At 38.8% G+C, this 24,123-nt stretch overlaps 2 protein-coding genes across 3 annotated transcripts in view; both read right to left on the bottom strand.

The window, feature by feature from the left end:
* Positions 1-396: 396 nt before the first annotated feature.
* Positions 397-2,438, bottom strand: LOC103721129 (SGNH hydrolase-type esterase superfamily protein). Of its 2 annotated transcripts, XM_008811193.6 has the most exons (6): positions 1,932-2,429; positions 1,725-1,852; positions 1,502-1,628; positions 1,292-1,404; positions 925-1,174; positions 397-806 (listed from the first exon to the last, which is right to left on the bottom strand). In XM_008811193.6, exons 1-6 carry the CDS (start codon positions 2,170-2,172, stop codon positions 577-579), a joined length of 1,089 nt encoding a protein of 362 aa, XP_008809415.3. In that variant the 5' UTR covers positions 2,173-2,429; the 3' UTR covers positions 397-576. The 2 variants fall into 2 exon arrangements, with proteins under 2 accessions (XP_008809415.3, XP_088577634.2); XM_088721508.2 differs by having other exon boundaries at positions 1,502-1,852; positions 1,932-2,438.
* Positions 2,439-3,325: 887 nt separating this feature from the next.
* Positions 3,326-24,123, bottom strand: part of MEE11 (RNI-like superfamily protein) — a 23,235-nt gene continuing 2,437 nt past the window's right edge. The window contains exons 2-4 of the mRNA XM_008811197.6: positions 4,802-5,112; positions 3,973-4,260; positions 3,326-3,743 (exon numbers count right to left, since the gene is read on the bottom strand). Of these exons, the coding sequence (XP_008809419.4) occupies positions 3,728-3,743; positions 3,973-4,260; positions 4,802-5,112 (615 nt within the window). The 3' untranslated portion in view covers positions 3,326-3,727. The remainder of the gene's footprint in view (positions 3,744-3,972; positions 4,261-4,801; positions 5,113-24,123) is intronic.

Genomic DNA, 24,123 nt, shown 5'->3' with positions numbered 1-24,123 from the left:
TTCTTCATTTTTTTAATTTCTTTTTTTGTTTTTTCATTGAAGAAATTTTTACTAATTTAAGCATCAGAGGGCCTAGTTTGAGCCAATCCGGCGAGCCTTTACTATTTGTTTGTTATCTCGCAGATCCACGGGGGTGTTATATATTAGTGTTTCAGGATCCGGCGGCAACACATACAACCAAGTGAATTCTAATCAATATCCATGGCCCAGTCTTTCTTTTCTTTTAACTATTTTATGCTCAATCTATTTTCTCTGGTCCGGTCGGCCCAAAAGGTGGCACAAAAAAACCAAAAAAATCTTTCAGCTATCAGAAATCCTTGGCCAGCCTCCTCTATTGCAGAGTACAGATAGAAATTAATGAATGAATTCAAGGGATATATCCAACTCATCGCAAGGTAATGGAAATTTCACAGAACATGTGCATTTAATCTTCTCTGTTCTTTTAGAAGGAATAGAGCATATGCATTCACTAACACTCGTGCGTTGTGTGTTTTTTGTCATTGTAACAGTCGAATACAAACCCCTATGAAATCTAAAGTCTGTAACAACTGGTGGAAAGTAGGATGTCGTAGCTCTTCAAAGAGGGGAGGGTGCAGGGGCGAGTTCAGGTGCCGGGGAAGGAGCTTGCCGGATGTCAGGATCAGCGAAGATGCGTTCAGCGATCGCTGCATTCGCAGCATCAGTCGGGTGGTATGCATCCCAAAACACGTACTCAGAGCGGTTGCTGCAAAGCCTCGAGTTAGGCAGGCATAGGCCGCCAACGGTGGTATCCACATTGCAGCATGATGTCGTTGAAACCTTGAATCCTAAGCAACAGGAAGAAAAAAGTTCATACATAAACTTAAAAATGCATTCAGAACTCCATGAACTCGGTGGAAAAGGCTAGCTCATGTTATCATGAGTCTGCTCGACTACTTCACGTACCATAGCGTTCTGGGTTGTTGATGAGATCCAAGACAATGTCATAGGAATCGGCCAAAGTCATCTGGGCACCGGGCAGCTTAGCATTGAGAGCAACGAGCAGCTTCGTCACACGTGAATTGAAATCCAGCGCATACTGATTCACTTCCTCCAGGCATTCCCCAGTCCCTGACCTCACCCTCTGAGAAGGGATGCAACCCATTGGCCCCAGTCCATGGAACACCACCTTCCTTGCCCCGAGCCCGTAAAGCCTCTTCAGAGACACAACACAAACACATTGCAGTCAAGGATTATCAGATGCCATTTGTAAGTCAGCCTGATGGCTTAATTGCCCAGTTTTAGTGTCATGTGTTGGTAAATTGGGTATTACCCTTAGCTGCCCATTTATGGTGAGAATCAAGAGCTCTAGGAACTCGTTGTCTGTGTATAACTGACCGTCGGCTAAGAAGGGCTGCAGGAAATTGTTAAGATAGTCGTTGCTACCTACAAAGGAAGAAGAAAACTTGAAGAATACATTGGATTTCAGGTTAAGAATGTAACTCACGTTGGTTATGATGTAAGAAGTTTAAGATTGCCATACCAAAGCCAACGTAGTAGACTGCCTCATTGCATAGCTTTTCAGAAGCCTCTTTGCCAATTTTACGTGTGATCGCAGCCTTGGTCTTCTCAAAACAAGTTATTTGATCATCAAAAGAGAGCTTCTGGATCTGCAGTACCGCATCAAAGTTATGGGCGTCGAACAAAGTAAGCAACAATAACATGCATGAGAAAATGAGAATATTTTTAGGAAAAGATGTTGGTACAAAGTATAGTCCGGTCTCATTGAGAATGCCAGCTCCTCCCGATGCAAAGTTGACACCCCGGAGGATAGCATCATCATTCATCGACAAGGAAAGATATGGTGGTGGTGATGGAATCCCAAGCTTAGCAGCTACATTTCCATAGCATGAAACTTTGTTAGTTAAGTCATTTGACTGCTAAGGTGCTCGTTGAGGTTCTAAATGACTTACATATAATGTCTCCCATCGTTCTTCCATTGGTGAACCTCCCAGTGGGCTGTCCATTTAAGTAATCAACTCCATACCAAGGGTAGTTCGACTTTGCGAGTGAGTACCGGAGAAAATTGTTGTTGCCGACGTCGGTTAAGGAGTCCCCAAACACAAATTGGACTGTCGAGCTCGCTGCAGTGACCATGGCAATGGAGATGGTGAGAGTGAGAGCAATGATCACGGTCGCCATAAGAGCTGCCATCTTTTCTTTCTTTTTTCCTTGTTTCTTTTCTAGGCCTGGCCTTTGGGGTGGTGGGTTGCCTGTGGTGATGGGGTTTTATAGCTTGCTTGGTGCCGTGAAGTCATGCTCATTTCAACAAGTTTGGCTTTTCTCTGAGCGTTTATTTTCCGTTCCTTGGTGGAGAGATTCCAGCAAATATCATTCGTATAAGCAAAGAGAGGAGAATTGGAAGGCAACAGCCTGGATTTAGAGAATGGAGAGCAGGGTGGTGGGTGCAGTTGTTGAGGATTTTTGCTAAAAGTTGGCTTGTTTGATTTAATCTCGATTATAGTTTATTATAGAATGTTCCAGGAGAGCAAAGGTCTCATACGAGCAAATTGTACCAAACTCAAGATTTTACTCACATCTCTTTTATGTGAAGCCATTCCTAAACTATTTTTTTTTATTTTAATTTTATTTTAGGTTGTGAGGGGGAAGCCTTACAACCATCCCTTACTATCAATTATTGCATTTGCCATCCCTTACCATCAATTATCGCATTTGCCATCCCTTACTATCAATTATCGCATTTGTTGAGTCCAAACAGAGAACAAAGGTCTTATCCCCATCCCTAAACTATCTTTTTTTATTTTAATTTTATTCTAAGTTGAGACGTGAGAGAGGAGGAAACCTGACAACCATCCCTTACTATCAATTATTGCATTTGTGGAGTCCGACTTCAGAACTTTTAAGTTAACTAGACGATAAACCTCTCAGAAGTGATGAGTGAACGTCTAACTCAATTGAGTTAGATTGAATTGGTGCAAATGGAATAAATCTAATAAAGTGCTTGCCCTGGATAGTAAAGCCCTTTATATTTTATCCAAAAAATGGATCCAAAAAATTGAGTCAGACATTACCTATCAGCCTAAATTTCGTCCGATAACCAACAATCAGAGGCAAACTTAGTGATCCAAAAAATGGACTGATTCTACTGAGAGATGGGAAAAGGAAAAGGAACACAAAAACGAATAAATGGCGGAGACAATCAAGCATTTAAGCCTGAAAAAGTGCATTTTCCAGCTTCGATTATAAATACTTGCATTCACCAAGAAAATATTTGAAAAAAAGGGGAAAAATCCATGAAGACATCTCCAGGGATGTTAAATACATTCATACGCACAACTAATACAAATAAAGGAAGAGAAACAAAATCAATGAAGTTAGATTGATAATCAATGTGAAAATAAGATGGAAAAAATCATGTCATTGCTCTCACATATTACAAGCAACAGCTGATCCCAATGTTCCTTACAAGTTGTGCTTTGGAAAGTTACATCCTTTACTGTTCTAACATAAAGAAAAGCATCACAAAGAAATCATGCTGCGAACATTCCTCGAGAACAATGACAGTTGGATCATCTTTCCTAAGCTGTTCACATCATAGTCTGCCAACCGCCCGGCCCTTCAGGTTGGGGTAACCTGGTCACCGGTGCATTTCTTCCGCTCAGTTTATGAATGGAAACTGCCTGTTCATTTTCTAATTACCTGACCAGATCATGCTTGGAAACAACCCAGCCGAAGGTCTGGGTGATCGTCAAGCAAAGGTTTCCCTATCAGAAAAACAAACTTCATTATTAGTTAAGAACATTTCAAGATCAGTTTAAACGTCTATAGACAATAGAGGTCATAGGTAAGAAACATTTATTATACCGCTAATGTGCAAAGAAAGTTAAATTGCACATACACATATCTTACTAAATTAATATAATAAAAATTGTTTCTAAATGAGAAAAATGAAATACTGCTTCATGCCGAATAACATGGGCTTGCAATCTATACCAGTTACTACTAGCTGAATGATAGGATGAGCTTTCCAATTCCCTGCACTGATCACATATGAACCCAGCAGACATGGAAGAACTACCAAAGAGGTTTGCATGCCATTTGCAATACGGAAGGTTGCACATATTACACTTTGGACGACGCAGCCAACACTGCAGACACAAAAGATGCAAACAAATAGCCTTCTCGCCAGATTCCTCAAAGTCAATACAACCTCCACATTCCTCACACCTTGCAATGCAGAAGAAACACCCTCTGCACTCCCTCCACCTAGATTTCATCATCCTGCAGTTCACCCTTTGTCAGGATTTTTTTTTAAATACAATACAACAGGTATAAGATATTAGGTATATTTTACAAAATTAGTTCAGAACAGAGTCTGAAGTTGGGATAGGATAAAGTGGAACTTCATGGCTCTTGAAAATTAGGAAAAAAGAAGATTGGCAAGGCAAGAAAACAAAACTCATCAGTAACAAAGTTACATGAGAAATCAAGTTGCAGAAGACTTTGTTTCACAAGCTTGGCGGGAAAAGGACCGCATAGCAGCTTAACATCATATATTCATTTCCAGAGATCAAAATAGGCAGAGATCTGGAGTATATTTTTATACACAGGACAAGACTTGCTGGGTGTGCATACATTTATTATGATGAACAGAAATAAAAAATGAATTTCTAAAAAAATATATTTTATTATATTATGGGTGAATACTCCTGAAAGTATGATAAATTGAGTTGAGTATTCTAAACATGACTTCAAAAAAAAAAAAAGGTACAAAGTTTACGACAGAGATTCATATGGGTAGTAAAGATCAGCATGTACTAACCTGCAGTTCTCCCTTGTACAGTCAAAAACCAGATTCACATTCTTGCATTTGGGGCACATATCAACATCAACTGGACGGCCATCATCACTATTAAATGAGACAATGCGCCAGTAGCTGTAGAAGGATGGTTGTGAAATTTGGCGTGGATTGTTTTTGCACAACAAAGAGTTAAGGACATCAAGGTGTTCTTTTGTTATGTTGCAGATACCACGTAGTTGAAGATGCTTTAAATTGCCTCCGCGCTCAAAAAGTCGCTTCACTACTTTCATGACACCATCAACACTTAAGTATACACATCCAGGGACATAAAGCTGCAATGTTTTGAGAACGATATAAGTACACAAGCATCTGTATTCCATACAAAATCAAAAGATGATGTTGCCCTGTCAAGAATTAGAACTAAAATGAGTGTTGAATCCCTTGAAAAATGATGTATGACCATTTATTATACTTCACATACTGAGGGATGTACCTCGATAGTTGCGGATATTACAAGCATATTTTGGATTGAATTTGTGGGCAGACCTTCATCCTAGAACCTTCTGCAAGGTCATGACTTAAGGACTAATATATACAGTCAACTATCAACAGTGGCTCCGGTGACAAGAATGAGGATTTTAAGATGCTGAAAATAATTCACGGATGGTTGTCATAACATGAGATCTGAGAGCATTATCGTAACGAGAGGATTTCAACTAAGATAAAGAAAAAAATGGTGAAACAAAAATCCATGAAAATAACCCCAAAGAGATGGGATAAGGCTTGTTAGTTCTTAAGGTTCGCATATTTTTATCTTGCCACAGATGTCCATGCAACTGTAGTCAGCCTACTGATTAGTTATCTTTAAGTTTTTTGGTTAATACTACTTATTTCTAATTATATAAACTATATAGGATAAGGCTAACTTTTCTTGAAGAAATGGAGAAAGCTCACAAGATAAGGTTATGGTACATATCATTATGTCACACCCCAACATCCAAACTCCGAGATCGGATCATCAAAGCAAATCAAATTACCAAATATTTAACATCACCAAATTTTATGATCAAACAAAGCATAACATAAATGTATCACAATCCACAACTCCTAAATAGATATCCATACCTTTTGTACATGATACCATACCTTCAACGATACAAGCAATTGAAGACAAACCGAAGCAATGCTGATGCCAGTTCAATAATCATCGGATCCAATGAAACTTCAAAATGTCGAGTCCACTTCTTAAAATAAGTTACTAGAGTCTCATTAATCACTCCAAAAATTATGTAATAAATGAAGCTAGCCACAAAGCTCAATAAGTAAATTCCTACCATGATCAACGAAATTAAGGATCTATATGAAAATAAATGACTTTGAAATGAAACACATAATCAAATTATCACTAGAAAGCTCAAATAAGAATTCACTAAAATCATTTTGTTATGAAATTTCAAAAGCAATATTTCAATAAGAATGGGATGCCATAAAAAGTTTGAATCAAATTTTAGAAAATAATCCAAATAGTTTACATAAAATCATCGGTTGAATACTAATTCGAAATCAAATGGGCAAAGCACAAATTATATTTCAGAAACTCCTACATTTCACATAGTTTCACATCATCTTATAAAGTTCCACTTATACCTCAGGCCCCATAAATCCTCGCTAAAGAGATGGCTATATAAAATCCCCTCCAGTAAATTGGATGAGGCCAAATAAGTCCTCCCTAAAATGCAGATGAAGCCACAAAAAGTCCTTGAGGTCCACATATATCACTTGGCCAAGCGGTTCAAAGTTCGGAGTAGTTCACAATATTTTCTGAAAAACAGCATCGAACTATGCCGATTCCACACCGGTTCGGTTCAATACGGGGTGAACCGAGCAGTTCGGTCCGGTTCGGCATATCTTGTTCATAATTATGCATAAGCTTAGAACCAACTATGAGACTCAAATATGCTTGTCATATCAAAGCTTAATTTCAAAGTCATGGACAAGGTTCCTTACATGATGAAGAAAACAAATGCACAAATGATATACAAGCTTTCATGCTTCTTTTCCTTCTTTCCCTAGCTTAGCCACCCTTCTCTCTTTTTCTTCCCTTGTTTGTGCTCCTTGCTCTATTTATAGTCAAGGCAGGTCGGTCACAAGTTGGGCTGACAAGGTTAGTTGACCTACTAGATCAGTTGCCTATGTAGGTGGGCCCCACCTAAAGCTGGTAGCCAGTAGGTGGAACAAGTCAATTGGGTGCGGAAGTCCAACAAGTCAGGAACTCGGCATGCAGATTAGGACAAGGATAGACATAGGCTTTTTTGCATCTAATATCATTTAAGTAAACATCCTCTTCTTCCTTTTTATTTTTATTTAAATTTCTATAACTTAAGACATTATAGGTAAATAAGGAAGTACCCCTTATCTGAGTTCAATAGAAATACTTCAATTTCAATTTTTCAAAAATAAAAAGTTAATTTTCTTAACTTTATTTCAAAATTTTGAATGTTTCCTACGAGTCAAAATTTTAACTTCCGAATAATGAGGATTTTTCAAATATTAAGGTTTGATATATCTCATTGTACCTAAACATTGTTTAAATATAAAAGACCAGATAGAAATGTCTTATATATTATTCTTCAAAGCATGCCACTTAAAATGATGCTTGACAACAATTGGTGCATTTCACATATTGGTTCATTTTCATGGGTTACACACATATAGATTAATAGATTGGGTAGTTGTGTTGACCTCCTAATGGATTTTGATGAATACAAAACACTAGAGTATAATTCCATTTATCTTAACAATTTATTTGAGAATTTCAGGTGATTAATTAACAATATTGTTAAGAAATGTCTAGGCAAGTTCCCATAATTTTTAAGGATTTATTGAAGAATTTTTGAGTTGAATAAAATAGATCAGGGACAGCCGAGACGTCTCCGGGTTGTCTCAGAGACGTCTCTGGCACAAACAGGAAGAACTGGCACGTCTGGAGACGTCCCCGGCACCAGGCGAGGCGTCTCGCCATGGTCGGAGTCGACTCTCTCAGAGGCGGCAGAAAGGCCGATTTCAAGGGATGCGCGCGAGTCATCTCCACAGGACGCGGAGTCGTCCCCGCGAGTAAAAAGCAGACTTCTGGAGTCGTCCCCGAGGTAGCAGAGTCGACTCTCTCAGGGTATTCCAGAGGATGTCTTTTTCGATGATAAAACAGCGAAGACGTCCCCTGAAAAAGCGGAGTCGACTCTCTCAGAGAATTCCAGAGGACTTGTTTTTCGAAGATAAAACAGCGGAGTCGTCCCCGAGGCAGCGGAGTCGTCCCCATGCAAAAAGTGCAAACATCCCGAGACGTCCCCGTAAAGTGCCGAGGCGACCCTCTCAGAAAAACAGAAAAACAAGCATTCAAACGGTTCATCATCAGAGTCGTCCCCGTAAAGCGCCGAGTCGACCCCAAACAACGTCAAAAGAAAAATCTTACAGCCGAGACGTCTCGCGTTGAAGCGGAGACGTCTCCGGAGCGCCTGGGACGCGACTGACACCTTTTTGCAGGTTTGTTTGAATTTCAAACGTTTCTTTTTTTGTGTCTAACGGCTATATTTGTTTTTTGGGCTATAAAAGGGAGCTCTTAAGTGCCTTCCAACAACTTCTCACCAACCCAACACAAGATTATTCAAGAGAGAAGTAAGAGAAAGAGGTTCAAGGGAGTTAGTGCATTCAAGTGAAGAAATCAAGTGCTTTCAAGCTTCCCAACTGATTTCGAGCTCAACTACTCTCTCCCGATCGGCATTCAAAGCTCACATTCAAGACAACGCGATCCATATCGGAAGAACCACCATTTCCCATGCTTCCAACGGCTAAAAGGGTTCTTCCGGATTTTGTTATTTCTCACTGTTTTATCTGCTTATTTAGAGCTTTCAAATCTTTTGTAAAACCTTTGGTTATTGTGCTTGTTCCAGTCAAGGGACTTGGAAAAAGGGAAAGGCGTCCCAAGCCTAGGTGAAATTGGGGGTTGTAGGGTTCGTTGTTAGCCCGGTGTAAAACAACGAGTTGGGTAGTGCACTCGCAAAACTACCGGACTGTAATCTTGGATTATAGTGGAAATTCCCAAAGGTGCTTTGGGAAGTGGATGTAGGAGCAGTGGAAGCTCCGAACCACTATAAAACCTTGTGTTTGCAATTGTCTGTTTTCATACCTCTATTTTTACCTTAGCTCATACATTTGTGTGTTTTATTTTTAATTGGACAAAAAGTTTTAAAACACCCAATTCACCCCCCTCTTGGGTGACCATCTCTGGGCAACAAGTGGTATCAGAGCAGGTGCTCTGTGTATTTCTTGAAGACCTAACCGTCTTGGCCAAAGATCTAGATGGCAACACCCTTCAACAATGTTCCTGCTGAGGGGCAGGCAACCAATAGACCTCCACTCTTCAATGGGACAAATTATACCTATTGGAAGACTAGAATGAAGATCTTTATTCAAGCACAAGATTATGCCTTGTGGAGGGTCATAATCAAGGGACCACACGAACCATCTCACATGGTTAATGACATTCGAATTCCCAAACCTGAGGAGGATTGGGATGAGAATGATAACAGGATGGTTCAACTCAATGCTAGAGCCATGAACTCATTATTTTGTGCTCTAGATGTGAATGAATTTAATAGTCTCCACATGTAGTTCCGCTAAGGAAATATGGGATAGGCTTGAAGTTACCCACGAGGGTACAAATCAAGTCAAAGAATCTAAAGTGAACATTCTAGTTCACAAGTATGAGTTATTTAAGATGGAACCCAACGAAACCATCTCATGCATGTTCACACGCTTCACCGATATAATAAATGGTCTAAAGAATTTGGGCAAATCCTACACTAACCCAGAACTTGTGAGTAAAATTCTCAGGTCCTTGCCAAAAGCATGGGAAGCGAAGGTCACGGCGATCGTGGAAGCTAAAGACCTCAACACATTGGGACTTGAACAACTATTGGGCTCATTGATGACGCATGAGCTCACAATGAAGCAACATGAAGAAGAGTTGCCAAAGAAGAAGACAATCGCACTCAAGGCTACTTCGAGTGTGTGTGAAGAAGAAAGTAGTGAGAGTGAAGAAGAAAGCGAAGATGAGGACTTGGGTTTAATAGTAAGAAAATTTAAGAAATTCATGAGAAGAAAGAAACCCTTCCCAAGAAAGAAGTTTGGAGGGAGAAATGATTGGGAAAAGGAAGAGAAGGAAGAGACCGCCAATTTGTGCTTCATGGCATTCGAAGACGATGAGGTAAGTCATAGCTCAACTACAAATTTTACTTTAGAAGAATTATATGAAGCTTTTCAAGAACTCATGAGTGATTGTAGTATGTTAGGAGCAAAGAATAAAGAATTAAAAGCCTCCAATCAAAAACTAAAGGATGATATTGAAAACCTATTGATTGAGAAGGAGAGCTTCAAAAATGTTAATACCATTGACCTAGAAAATAAAAATTCAAAACTTAGCATTGAAAATGAAACGGCAAAAACACAAATTAAGGAATTAAATCTAAAAGTTAAATTCCTACTCAATAGTAATACCTTACTTGCGCAAAATGTTGAACTCCTTAAAAAGGATAAGGAAGAATTAGTTAAAGAAAATGTGGATCTCAAGAATGAGGTACATAAGTACAAACCAATTGTTGAAAAATTTACACATAGCTCTGAAAAGTTAAATCTTATTCTATCCAATCAAAGAGCTGTTTTTAATAAAGCCGGTCTAGGATATAAAACTAGCAAACAACAAAAGTATCTAAAGAATTTTTTTGTGAAAGCAAAAGATGTCAAATCTGAAAAACCTACATGCTTTCATTGTGGAAAAAGTGGACATAAAGCCTACTCTTGCATTCAAAGAAAGATTCAAACTAACAAGAGTACATTTGTAAGAGGTAAAAACATAACTAAAGTGTGGGTGCCTAAGGGAACCAACTATACTAACCAAGAAGGACCCAAGAAGACTTGGGTACCTAAGAGCATCACTTGATTATTTTGCAGGTATGCCTTGCAGCCGGAAATAGAAAGAGAATGTGGTATCTTGATAGTGGTTGCTCAAGGCATATGACCGGTGACAAGAGTCTCTTCGTCACCTTGAAATCAAAAGGAGGAGTAGTCACATTTGGAGATAATGCTAAAGGTCAAATCGTTGGTGTTGGTAAAATCTCCATATCACCCTCCTCTTTTATTGACAATGTATTGTTAGTTAATGGACTAAAACATAATTTATTAAGTATAAGTCAATTTTGTGACAAGGGATTTAAAGTGTCATTTGAATCATCACTATGCATAATTAGTAGTCCAATTGACAATGAGATCATACTCACAGGACATAGGCATGAAAATGTTTACATGGTAGATCTTGATGATCTCACCATAAAGGATGGCCAATGTCTTGTAGCCATGGATCCCAAAGTCAATGAGACTAGTTGGTTATGGCATCGTAGGTTAGGGCATGCTAGCATGAATTTAATTTCTAAATTAATTACAAAAGATCTAGTCAAAGGACTACCAAAAATAGACTTTGAAAAGAACAAAATTTGTGCTGCATGTCAATTAGGGAAACAAACAAGAAGTTCTTTCAAGTCTAAGAACATAGTCTCAACATCAAAACCCTTAGAACTAATTCACATGGATTTGTTTGGACCCACTAGAACTGCTAGTCTAGGGGGTAAGAAATTTGGTCTTGTAATTGTTGATGATTTTTCACGTTTTACATGGGTTTCATTTCTTGCACATAAAGATGAGTCCTTTTCCGCTTTTATCAAGTTTCATAATAGGGTTTCGAATAAACTCAATCTCAAACTAAAAGCAATTAGGAGTGATCATGGTACCGAGTTTGAAAATCAACACTTTGAAAAATTTTGTGACGAAAATGGTATCAATCACAATTTCTCGGCCCCTAGGACACCCCAACAAAATGGGGTGGTAGAAAGGAAGAATCGCACACTAGCAGATATGGCTCGTACCATGTTGTGCGAATCGGATCTACCAAAATATTTTTGGGCTGAAGCAATAAATACTGCATGTCACATTTTAAACCGTGCATTAGTCAGATCTATTTTAAAGAAAACACCTTATGAGTTGCTGAATAATAAGAAGCCAAATATATGTTACTTTCATGTTTTCGGTTGTCGGTGTTTTATTTTAAACAATGGAAAGGACAATCTAAGTAAATTTAGTGCTAAATCAGATGAGGGGATCTTCTTAGGTTATTCCTCATCTAGTAGAGCATACAGGGTCTTCAACAAGAGAACTCTCGTTGTTGAAGAATCCATTCATGTTGTTTTTGATGAAGCTAATGGAGATTCTTCTAGAAAAGAAGAAGATAGTGATGCAGGTATACTTGAAGACAGAATGAAGGAGTTCTCCATACAAGACAAACAACGTGAAGATGAAGTCAAGGAAGATACAATTCAGCAAGATGAAGAAGATCAACCTCAAGCAAGAAATCAAGATCTTCCGAGGGAATGGTGGTATGCACATGGTCATCCAAGGGATTTAATCCTTGGTGATCCCTCACAAGGGGTAAGGACAAGATCCTCTCTAAGAAATACTAGTAATTATCTTGCTTTCGTTTCACAAATAGAGCCTAAGTCACTAGAGGAAGCCGAAAAGGATGAAAATTGGATAAATGCTATGCAAGAGGAATTAAATCAATTTGAAAGAAATCAAGTTTGGACTCTAATGAAAAGACCCCCTAATGTTTCAATCATAGGCACCAAGTGGGTGTATAGAAATAAACTAGATGAAGATGGAATAGTTATAAGAAACAAAGCTAGACTAGTTGCCAAAGGCTATAATCAGGAGGAAGGAATAGATTTTGATGAAACTTTTGCTCCTGTCGCTAGGTTAGAGGCTATTAGGCTACTTTTGGCATATGCTTGCTTCATGGATTTTAAACTCTATCAAATGGATGTAAAAAGTGCTTTTTTAAATGGTTATATAATGGAGGAAGTTTATGTAGGACAACCTCCAGGTTTTGAAAACCACTTACATCCAGATTATGTTTATAAATTACATAAAGCATTGTATGGACTAAAGCAAGCCCCTAGGGCATGGTATGAAAGATTAAGTAATTTTCTAATTGAAAATAAATTTAAGAGAGGAAATGTAGACAAAACCCTCTTCATTAAAAGAAAAGAAAATGACTTATTGCTTGTACAAATTTATGTGGATGATATAATTTTTGGTGCTACTAATGATAGTCTTTGTCAAGAGTTTGCCAAGCTTATGCAGGGAGAATTTGAAATGAGCATGATGGGTGAGCTCAACTTCTTCCTTGGGCTACAAATAAAACAATCAGAGGAAGGCATCTTCATCAGTCAGTCCAAATATATCAAGGAAATGTTGGAAAAATTCAAGATGAAGGATGCAAAGGAAATCAGCACACCCATGGGCTCAAGTTGCAAGCTTGACAAAGATGAAAAAGGTAAAAGTATAGACTGCAAATTGTACAGAGGTATGATAGGCTCTTTACTTTACCTTACTGCTAGTAGACCAGACATATTATTCAGTGTTTGTATGTGTGCTAGATACCAAGCATGTCCTAAGGAATCACACTTGCAAGCTGTTAAAAGAATTTTTAGATATCTAGTAGGGACATCTAATGTAGGCTTATGGTATTCTAAACAATCTGACATAAATTTAATTGCTTATTCCGATGCTGATTTTGCCGGGTGCAAACTCGACAGAAAAAGCACAAGTGGCACATATCAATTCTTGGGTGCTAATTTGGTTTCTTGGTTTAGCAAGAAACAAAATTCAGTTGCCTTATCCACAGCTGAGGCTGAGTACATTGCAGCTGGAAGCTGTTGTGCCCAAGTTCTTTGGATTAAGCAACAACTTGAAGACTTCGGTATCAAAATGGACAATATACCAATTAGATGTGATAATACAAGTGCAATTAATTTAACAAAAAATCCTGTCCAACACTCAAAATCAAAACATATAGAGATTAGGCATCACTTTATAAGGGATCATGTGCTGAAAAATGATGTGATGATTGAGTATGTATGTACTGAAATTCAATTGGCCGATATCTTTACAAAGCCCCTTTGTAAAGATAGGTTCAACCTCTTAAGGAATGCTTTGAGCTTGTATGATCCCAGCAAATAAATTGAACTTGTATTGCAATGCTTTGCTACTCAAACTTGTAATCCACCTCAAAGTCACAAATAGCAAACCTAGTATTCATTAAGTAAAAGCATGAATCTATCTAAGTTAAATGACGAACTGTTTGACTTTCCGGAGGATGGTTACCCTCCCTTGGACTCTTTATGGAGATATTTTCAGAGCCTATTTCATAGGTATTCGAAATTTGGTCAAACATTCCTCATTTCAATATTAATAATTCAAAAATTATTATCAAACTTTTATAGGGTATATTATTAAAGGGAAGGATCACAAACAAACTCACCCTATATTCACCAAAAGAAATCATGTTGATTAGTTGGTTAAATGAAATAAATTGGGAAAAGATAGAATTCAGTCTGAAATTTTTCAGTGCCGGAGACGTCTCTGGCAAATCGCAGAGACGTCCCCCCAGCGAGACGTCTCGCGTTAGTCGCGGAGACGTCTCGGGGACCGAACGAAGGTTTTTTTAAAATAGGTCGAAACAGCTCGAGCCGACCCGAGCTATCCCTTTCGTCCCCAACAAAACACAAAACCCTAGCCTCCATTTTTCTCTCCACCTCAAACCGAACCAAAACTCCCCATTTCCCTAGGGTTTCTAATCCATGGCACCCAAAAGAGCTAGGAGAACAAGTGGGAGGCGTCCTAGGGTAGCGACCGACGCCGAGGAACGGAGGGAAGAACCTTCCGCACCGTCTCCTCCGGTTGCTCCGCCAACCTCGACCATTTCCTGTGCGAATCGCACAGTAACCACGGGTAGGTTTATAGATTTCCACTTTTTAGAGAGTGAGGGGTTCTCTATTGGAGAGAGACTCCGTGCCCAAGGTTGGGAATATCTTTGTACTCTCAACACATCAACCTACCCCGGTCTAGTTAGAGAGATGTTTAGTAATATGGCCTTAGGGGACTCGGGGTACACTGCCTATGTCCGAGGGACATTGATAGAGATCAATGAGGATACCCTATCTAGTGTATTACAAATCCCTAAAGACGGTGAGGCTCCGACCTCACATCCCCAAAGGAAAATAGCCCTAAACCTAGTTTTAGGACGAGAGGACTGCGGCCCTCTTGATGTGATTAACTCACAAGACCTAAATGCCGAGATGAGACTACTTTTGAGTATTGTCAACCGGGTCTTGTTTCCAAAAACCGGTCGCTTCGATTTTGTTTCGGAGCGAGATTTAGTCATCATGCACCACATCCTACTAGGAATTCCCCTAAATCTCCCTAGACTTATGCTGAACTACATTTCTATATGTCATAGGTATTCTAGGTTTAGCATACCCTATGGGATGATCTTTACCTTAGTATTCAAACATTTCAAGGTTCAAATTCCAGAAAATGAGCCTGCAAAATCCTTGAGAAACACCGACTACTATAATGAAAGCACAATGCGTAGAATGGAGTTTCACAAGGTAGATGGGTCTTGGGTCAAGGTACCAAAAAGAAAATCTCAAACCTTAGAGCCCGAGATCCCACATCAGGAGCCTGACCACCACTCTCCTCCACATAGCCACATGGCCTTCCCTGATGTACCCTCCAGCTCAGCTGGACCTTCCACATCTGTGCCTCCTCCTCCTCCAGTCAGTGGGCCCTTCTCCCTATCAGAAGAACAGATGCGCACTTTAGCATCTGTAATATGCCAGCAGATGAGGGAGGAGATGAGATCGATGATTTCTGCTGAGTTGGCCCCCATCAGAACCTCACATGAAGGGCTTCTACAAGAGTTGAAGGAAATTAGAGCTCAGATAGAAGCTACAGCGACAGAACTAGTTCATGTGAGTGCCACCCAATCCTTCAGATCAATTGAGCTACAGGATGACTTGAAGAGCATATCAAAAAGCCTTCAAGAATTGACAAGCCCTGGAGGCAATGTGGGCACTGTGGTTGCCCAACTTAGAGGAAGAATTGAAAGGACAAGCATTGAATTTGAAGCACTAGTGGCAGCCTTCCATCAGTCTCAGGGAGATCAGTTCAAAACACTGCTAGATTCAATTAATGCATTTATAGATGCAGCTGCTAGGGCTTATGAGCAACGTCGCCGATGAGGGACATTTTGTAGACATCTAGGGTTCATCTGTTTTTGTAAAACCCTAGGCTCATTTTGACACTTCTTTTGTATTAGGAATCAATACTTGTAATGATTTCCTCTTTTTTTTTTTTAACCTTGTAATGCCTTCAAATGATTGCAATGACATATGAATGACATACAATCTCTTTTGAAATCTTGTGTTTGTTTCAAATCCTGTGGAATCAAACTTTGTGTATGTGATTCTGTGTTGTGCTATAAAAATCTCATAACATACCTTAAGTGTTCAAATTTGACACAATTTATCAATGCATATAAAACAGGGGGAGCACATCTTGTGATAACTATTTTAAACAAAAAGAGGAGTCTGAAATGAATTCCAAAACAAAGGGGGAGTGAAATGAAGGCTGAATTCTTTAATAAAAATAACTTGAATATCCTTGAGTGGTTCATGGTAATATGCTGAATTCTACTAGGAATTGAGTTTTAAGTACCTAAGGATAATTTGTCCCCTTCATTGTTGATGACAAAAAGGTTGAGTAGAACCAATATGGATATTGGATATATTGGAATGCAAAATTTATGGAGTGTATTGAGTAGATATATATATATGGAGTATATGGAGTAGAACCTAAATATGGAATGCAAAATTTACACTCATACTTAAAAAAAATTGAATTAGAAAAAGATAAAATTGAAGAATATTGGCTTTAAGATAATTGCCCTTCTGGAAAAGAAAGGGGGAGTCAAAAAGAACTTAGCCTTCAATTGTCTTTAGCATCAATATTTCATTAATTTAAATTTTAACTTGATTCAAATTCAGTTGATATGCTAAAATTGCTTAAGAGCTATTAAGATCAATCTTATGCATAAGGATGGAACTGAAAGTTGACTATTTTGAATTATGCACACTGTATCTAGCTCAAATCAAAACATTATACTTGTACATCTGATCAAATACTGTGTATATGTTTAAATTTCGAATTTTGCATATACTCAGTGTTTTGTCATCATCAAAAAGGGGGAGATTGTTGACCCCCTAATGGATTTTGATGAATACAAAACACTAGAGTATAATTCCATTTATCTTAACAATTTATTTGAGAATTTCAGGTGATTAATTAACAATATTGTTAAGAAATGTCTAGGCAAGTTTTCATAATTTTTAAGGATTTATTGAAGAATTTTTGAGTTGAAGAAAATAGATCAGGGACAGCCGAGACGTCTCCGGGTTGTCTCAGAGACGTCTCTGGCACAAACAGGAAGAACTGGCACGTCTGGAGACGTCCCCGGCACCAGGCGAGGCGTCTCGCCATGGTCGGAGTCGACTCTCTCAGAGGCGGAGTCGACTCTCTCAGAGGCGGCAGAAAGGCCGATTTCAAGGGATGCGCGCGAGTCGTCTCCACAGGACGCGGAGTCGTCCCCGCGAGTAAAAAGCAGACTTCTGGAGTCGTCCCCGAGGTAGCAGAGTCGACTCTCTCAGGGTATTCCAGAGGATGTCTTTTTCGATGATAAAACAGCGGAGACGTCCCCTGAAAAAGCGGAGTCGACTCTCTCAGAGAATTCCAGAGGACTTGTTTTTCGAAGATAAAACAGCGGAGTCGTCCCCGAGGCAGCGGAGTCGTCCCCATGCAAAAAGTGCAAACATCCCGAGACGTCCCCGTAAAGTGCCGAGGCGACCCTCTCAGAAAAACAGAAAAACAAGCATTCAAACAGTTCATCATCAGAGTCGTCCCCGTAAAGCGCCGAGTTGACCCCAAACAACGTCAAAAGAAAAATCTTACAGCCGAGACGTCTCGCGTTGAAGCGGAGACGTCTCCGGAGCGCCTGGGACGCGACTGACACCTTTTTGCAGGTTTGTTTGAATTTCAAACGTTTCTTTTTTTGTGTCTAACGGCTATATTTGCTTTTTGGGCTATAAAAGGGAGCTCTTAAGTGCCTTCCAACAACTTCTCACCAACCCAACACAAGATTATTCAAGAGAGAAGTAAGAGAAAGAGGTTCAAGGGAGTTAGTGCATTCAAGTGAAGAAATCAAGTGCTTTCAAGCTTCCCAACTGATTTCGAGCTCAACTACTCTCTCCCGATCGGCATTCAAAGCTCACATTCAAGACAACGCGATCCACATCGGAAGAACCACCATTTTCCACGCTTCCAACGGCTAAAAGGGTTCTTCCGGGTTTTGTTATTTCTCACTGTTTTATCTGCTTATTTAGAGCTTTCAAATCTTTTGTAAAACCTTTGGTTATTGTGCTTGTTCCAGTCAAGGGACTTGGAACAAGGGAAAGGCGTCCCAAGCCTAGGTGAAATTGGGGGTTGTAGGGTTCGTTGTTAGCCCGGTGTAAAACAACGAGTTGGGTAGTGCACTCGCAAAACTACCGGACTGTAATCTTGAATTATAGTGAAAATTCCCAAAGGTGCTTTGGGGAGTGGATGTAGGAGCAGTGGAAGCTCCGAACCACTATAAAACCTTGTGTTTGCGATTGTCTGTTTTCATACCTCTATTTTTACCTTAGCTCATACATTTGTGTGTTTTATTTTTAATTGGACAAAAAATTTTAAAACACCCAATTCACCCCCCTCTTGGGTGACCATCTCTGGGCAACAAGTTGCATTATACATCATTGACTCTCAATCGGCGTGCAAATGCAGTAACAATTTCCATGTGTATAGTGAATACAACAATTTAAAAGTTACCAACAACTACAAGCGGTGAACTAGTAACATATTAAGTATTTTATTAAGAAAAGTGTATTATCCAAACCAAGAGCAAAGCTCATGTGATTGAAAGCTTAACGGAGAAAACTTTGGCAGCCAATGGTTGAAACTCCAGCAGGTGAATAGCCAATTTTTTTTTAATGGCCAATGCAGCAACACAATTGCATTAAGTGTGATCCCTTTATTTAACCCAATAATAATGTGGAAGGACTTGCTTCCATTTGTTTGTTTAGGTTTGATCTGATGTCTGGATTTAGTAAAGTTTGTGATATCTAGGTCTAACAATGACACTTTTTAATCTAATTGTTAAAGAGTGCCTTCGATGCAACCTTTGTGTAGACAGCATGGAGCATGGGTAAAATAGTTGACAAAAATTGATTAACTTAGTTAAAGAAAGAAGACAATATATATATATTCCTTTTTTCTATTTTCAGGGAGAAAGAGAAGATATGAGCTTAATGAGCTGGGTTGCAAGGGGATATCCAAAATTTATAAGTTTCATTACATTGAGCAAATCAATAAAACCTTCGCAAAATTCTAGCCTGAAAGTACACCCAACAATAAATCAACACAAATAAACAAAGACAAACATTAAACAAAACAAAAAAAAAAGGAGAAAAAAGGAGTAACCAAGGATCCCCTCTTTATCATCTGAATAATTACGAGTCATTTTGGCATACTGATTATTAAGGATGCAAGAGTCTCATGGCCTAGATGTTTCTCTTTATCTTTCTTGGAGACAAGAGGAGTCAGTGGGATAAAACAAACCAACTCAAAGACTTTGCTAAGAACAAAACTGAGTTACAGTTTAGGGACAAGGTTTTTGGGCCAAACCAACACGAGAGATATTAATGATTGAGAAAGTACAAGTTCAACCCATGCTTAAAATTCAGATAAAATAGAACTAGGCCTAGTTGGACAAGAAACTCAGAAACTCAGGCATGCACAATTTTTGGGTCTAATCTACCTTGGCCAACTTCAAGCCAACTAGGCCTAGGCCTAAGTTTTTAGCCATATCAGGCCTCAGCCAAGCTCATTAACACCCTTGTCTTTTCCACATCTACGATTTGGAAAATCTTCAAACTGCTAACTTTTCTCCATTATAGTACATAGATACAATTTCTTTTTACCAAAACATTACAAAACATAAAAGTAACATTCCAAGCCTCTGTGACTAGAATCAGTAGTCCAATTTCTCTCTAGATGCTCAAAAGAGAATTTACCCACCCAGCTAACCCTTCAAAGAAACCAGGATACCCCACATAAATCTAGCAAAAATGCAACAATAAACCATAAATAAGAAGCTGATAAAAAGATAAACTAGGGAGAAATCATTGGATAGTCTGATCTCCACATCCTTCTATCTGAATTTACTTTCCCTTAGCCTTGTTAAGGGAGCTCTGAAAGTTGAAACTATGACAGAGCTTGCTTCCTAGTTTCATCAGCTTCCCTCAACAATGATGAAACCCACCATGTATTTCCTATCAATCACCTTCTTTTTGGACTTCACTCATCCACTGTAGCATCCTCATGCTATGAAATTTGAAAAGTCGATGTGAATGAAAATCAAAAAGGTCCCTTCAATATCCATCCAAAATCTAGTAGACATATAATCAAGAGCTCCATAATTCCTCCTAGGAGAGGAAACCTAGAAAATTTGGTAGCCTTCACCAACCATGATCTGCTTCTAGAATGAGTGTTTTCATAACCTTTCTAGCAACTTCACTATTGTCTGGGCAAAGTCTCTTTATGTACCTTGACTTTTTGATTCTCCTATGTGACCTTACTATTTGGATTAAACACCCTCTTCCAACTAACAAGAAAAAACCCCTTTAACATCCATTTTCTACTTGCTAAAAAAAGAAAAAGGTTTTGTCAACATAGAAGTCTTTGAAAGTATCATCTACCCCTCGACCTAAGCTCTGTACAAATATACAAAAATTTTGATGGTTGTCCCTTCATTGCACAATCTTAAACTGCAACCAACAAAGTAAGATCTCCTTATGTGCCAACTGAAAATATTGATTTCATGGTAGGCTTCATAATTGCTCAATTATGCCTTGCCTAGAAATTTTGGCATCAATAGGGTATATTATGGAAAAAGGCTGAAGCAATAATACTGAGGATGGCGATGATGACAATGAATTCATTTGATAACTTCATTAAGATAATAAGATTAAAATTATAAAACCGTTGTTTTAATGCAAGGTGCAGCACTGATGGGTCCCCTTCTCTTTCCCCTCACCCATAGCTATCGCTCCACCCCCCAATGCCACTTTCCTAATGGAAGGTTCCCCCGTGGTTGATCCCCTCGACATCCTCCCTCTCACTATCCTCACACCCACTTGGTTGCCCCTCTCTCCTCTTCACAAATCTTTCCACCCTTTCCTTGCCTCATGGTAGTGGTGCAAGGCCATCTCTAAAGATAATTATTAGAATTTGATTGCTCATTTTGAATTGCTCAATTCTAAAGATATTAAAGATTTGAGCATATTCTAGTCTTCTCCAAATCCAATTCCCTCCACCATGTTGTCATTCCAAAATCTAGATCAAATTCTCCCCTCATCCTTTTGTGTTCCTCTAATCTTCGAGAACGTTATAGGTGATAAATGGGCTTATGTAGTTAAAAGGGATAGTCGCTCATTGGAGCTACTTTTAGAAGGGATAATGGAGGGTTTTGTGGTGATGCTACCATAAGTATGGGAGGCCAATCATCCAAGAATCCCCAAATTGGCCATGTGCTTTTATTGTGGAAACAAAGGGCACAAGAAGACAGGGTGCTAAAATAGCTCGGTTTATGTCTCCTACAGAGGAGTTGGCAATAAATCTATTTTCTTTTTTTTTGGTAGAATAAGGTCAAAGGCAATTCATTGATCAACTAATAAGAAATATTAAAATCTATCTACTTTATATCTTTCTACATGCACATGTAAAACTTTGACAATTTCCCTTCCATGCTTATCTAGTCAGCCAGTTACTTAGTTTGAATTTATTGGTCTGGAGATGAAACTACAAGAGAGACCATTTTTTATGAAGTCTAGGATACTCTCCACAATCAACAAGTTTTTATGCTGGCTGCTTTTTACCTTTTAAAATCTCAATTGAGCTCTAATTATCTTTAGTAACTGATATATGAATAGATAGCTCATAGCCTCGGCTTCCACAGGATTTATTTCTTGAGCAGATTCAGCAAATGCTTTAATGAATAATCCTTTTTCATTATGGATCCAATCTCGGACCTAGTGTGTTCCCCATTCCAAAACACATCACAGTCAATATTGTGGAATCCAATTTCATCAAGAGTACATATATCTTTGGTTGTCTCATCCGGTCTTGAAGTCTCATTTCCTCCTTATGCATCAAAGAATTCCCCTTTTTTTGCTGAATGGTTCTCATCAACTCCTTGTAAACTTGTGGGCATATACAATGCTGCACCAAGTCATCCATCATCCATAACCATCATGTTGTCATTTGCAATTGCTGCCTTTTCGAAAAATTTCTGGCAGTCCTATGCCTCAAGTTTCCCCATGAAACCAACTTAGTAAATTGTGTGAAGGAGGATTCAGTTCCACATGTACATAAGGCAATAATTTATCCAAATTGAAGAAGTTTCACAATTATTGCATAAAATATATTCTATTTTTTCACAGCAATAAATGCAATGAGTGCAAGATACATAGCAATACTTGAACCTTTTATTGATAAAGTGACAAGTAGGGACTATGAACATCTACACAAAAAATTATGATCATGAAAATGTACCTTAATGGATCACAACGCATTCCAAATACTCTCTTGATTCTTACTTTCATTTCCTATAGAGCAGTGATATGCTGATATCATCATGAGTACCATATTGATTGATTGAAGTGTGCATATTAATTTAAAAATAATATTAAAAATTTCAGTAGCAAGTCAAGGTGGAAAAATACCTTGATGCACTCTTCATTCCAAGTTCTATTTGGCTTCATAAGCTTCTCCACTATTTGAAGCTGGAGGACTCCTTCCACTTTTGAAATAAATCGATGCTATTAATACGAATTGTCGTCAACCAATCATCTTCCATAATGCTAATGAACTTTCCAATTCCCAATTGCCATTTGACTTCTCCTTTTACATTTTGGAGAATGGGGTTAGATAGTCCTCCATATATGTGAAGTTTTGCCTTTACCAGGAACTCCTTATGGGCAATCTTGTAGCATGTGCTTCTTCTTCATCATCACACACCATAACTAAGTTGAATCCCACAAAATTTTTGCAGCTCATCAAGCTAGTAGTGTCATTCTATTCTTTTTAGGATACAAACCCCCATAGCCTATAAACAATCTAACCCTAGCAAGGAGAAAAAAGCTTCCCAACTGGGTGGATCATGTGACCACCTTCATCCCTATAAAGAGAGCTACCTAAAATGCTTACCATGGTCTTGCTCAGAAAGGGTGATCAAGGTCTCCCTCTGTGGTGTGGTGAGCTTGATTACATCATGGTTGCAAAGCGAAATCTTTTGCCTCCCTCCACGTTCAACCCTGTTTGGCAAGGGAGGAATATCGGCTATAATCATTCTTGGCTACCTTTCCTTCTAAGCAAAACCTTTTTGACTTTATGAATAGGGAAACCAACAATACTAGAGTCTTCTCCCATTATGTTCATCCTTGATATGTTAAATTTGAAGTTGTCCACCATGATCTATATTTCAAGGTGCAATATAGGCTCTTCAGCCTCCCTCTTGTTTATAGAACATGGAGGCAATCCATTAAATAGTTAATGCACTTGGTTCACTTCTCTCTATAAGTAGACAATCCCTAGATGGTCTTAACCTCTCCAACTATGCTATCACCATATGAGTGATAAAAGTCATCCCCAGATCTATCAAAGTGACGGTTGATAATTACAAGTACTTTGTCTGCACCTACCATGCAAACTTAATTCATGAACAGCCCTCAATTCTCACAGCATCCTTGGGAGTATAGGGAAAATGATTAGGAGCTTTGGCTACCAGAAATCCTCCTATGATGGACATAACCCCAACAACCCTAGGAAATTGATGAACATGATGATCTTGACACCCTAGTTGTACACCAAACACCAATGATGCCCCCACTACTGCCTTGGTGGCTTCTCTTGATTTTTGATGGTCCCTGACTCTGATTCTACCCCTATTCTCGTGAATCATGTTGTTTCCCCTCCCTACTCAAGTAGGTTAAGCCAGCTCTTCTCCGGCCCATGGTAGCTAGGTTCATAGTAAATAGTTCTAGAGTCCGTTCAAGTAGATGAGATACCTTCCGGCCCAATTTCAACATTTGCTAAAATGACTAGTGAAAGTAGCATAGAAATCAAGACTCCAATTTCTTCCTCTTTAGGTACTATGGACACAAGCAAATTCAGACCAATACAGTCCGGTATATCAACCTTTGATAAAAATGCTAGAATATTATTTATTATAGTTACCCCCTTTCGTACTT

This window comes from Phoenix dactylifera, chromosome 5 (genome assembly GCF_051530095.1).
Source record: "Phoenix dactylifera cultivar Ajwa chromosome 5, Ajwa_hap1_PhDact_Kaust_v1.1, whole genome shotgun sequence".
Classification (NCBI taxonomy): domain Eukaryota; kingdom Viridiplantae; phylum Streptophyta; class Magnoliopsida; order Arecales; family Arecaceae; genus Phoenix; species Phoenix dactylifera.
The sequence above is the reverse complement of the archived record's forward strand: the minus strand, read 5'-3'. Positions and strand labels throughout refer to the sequence as shown.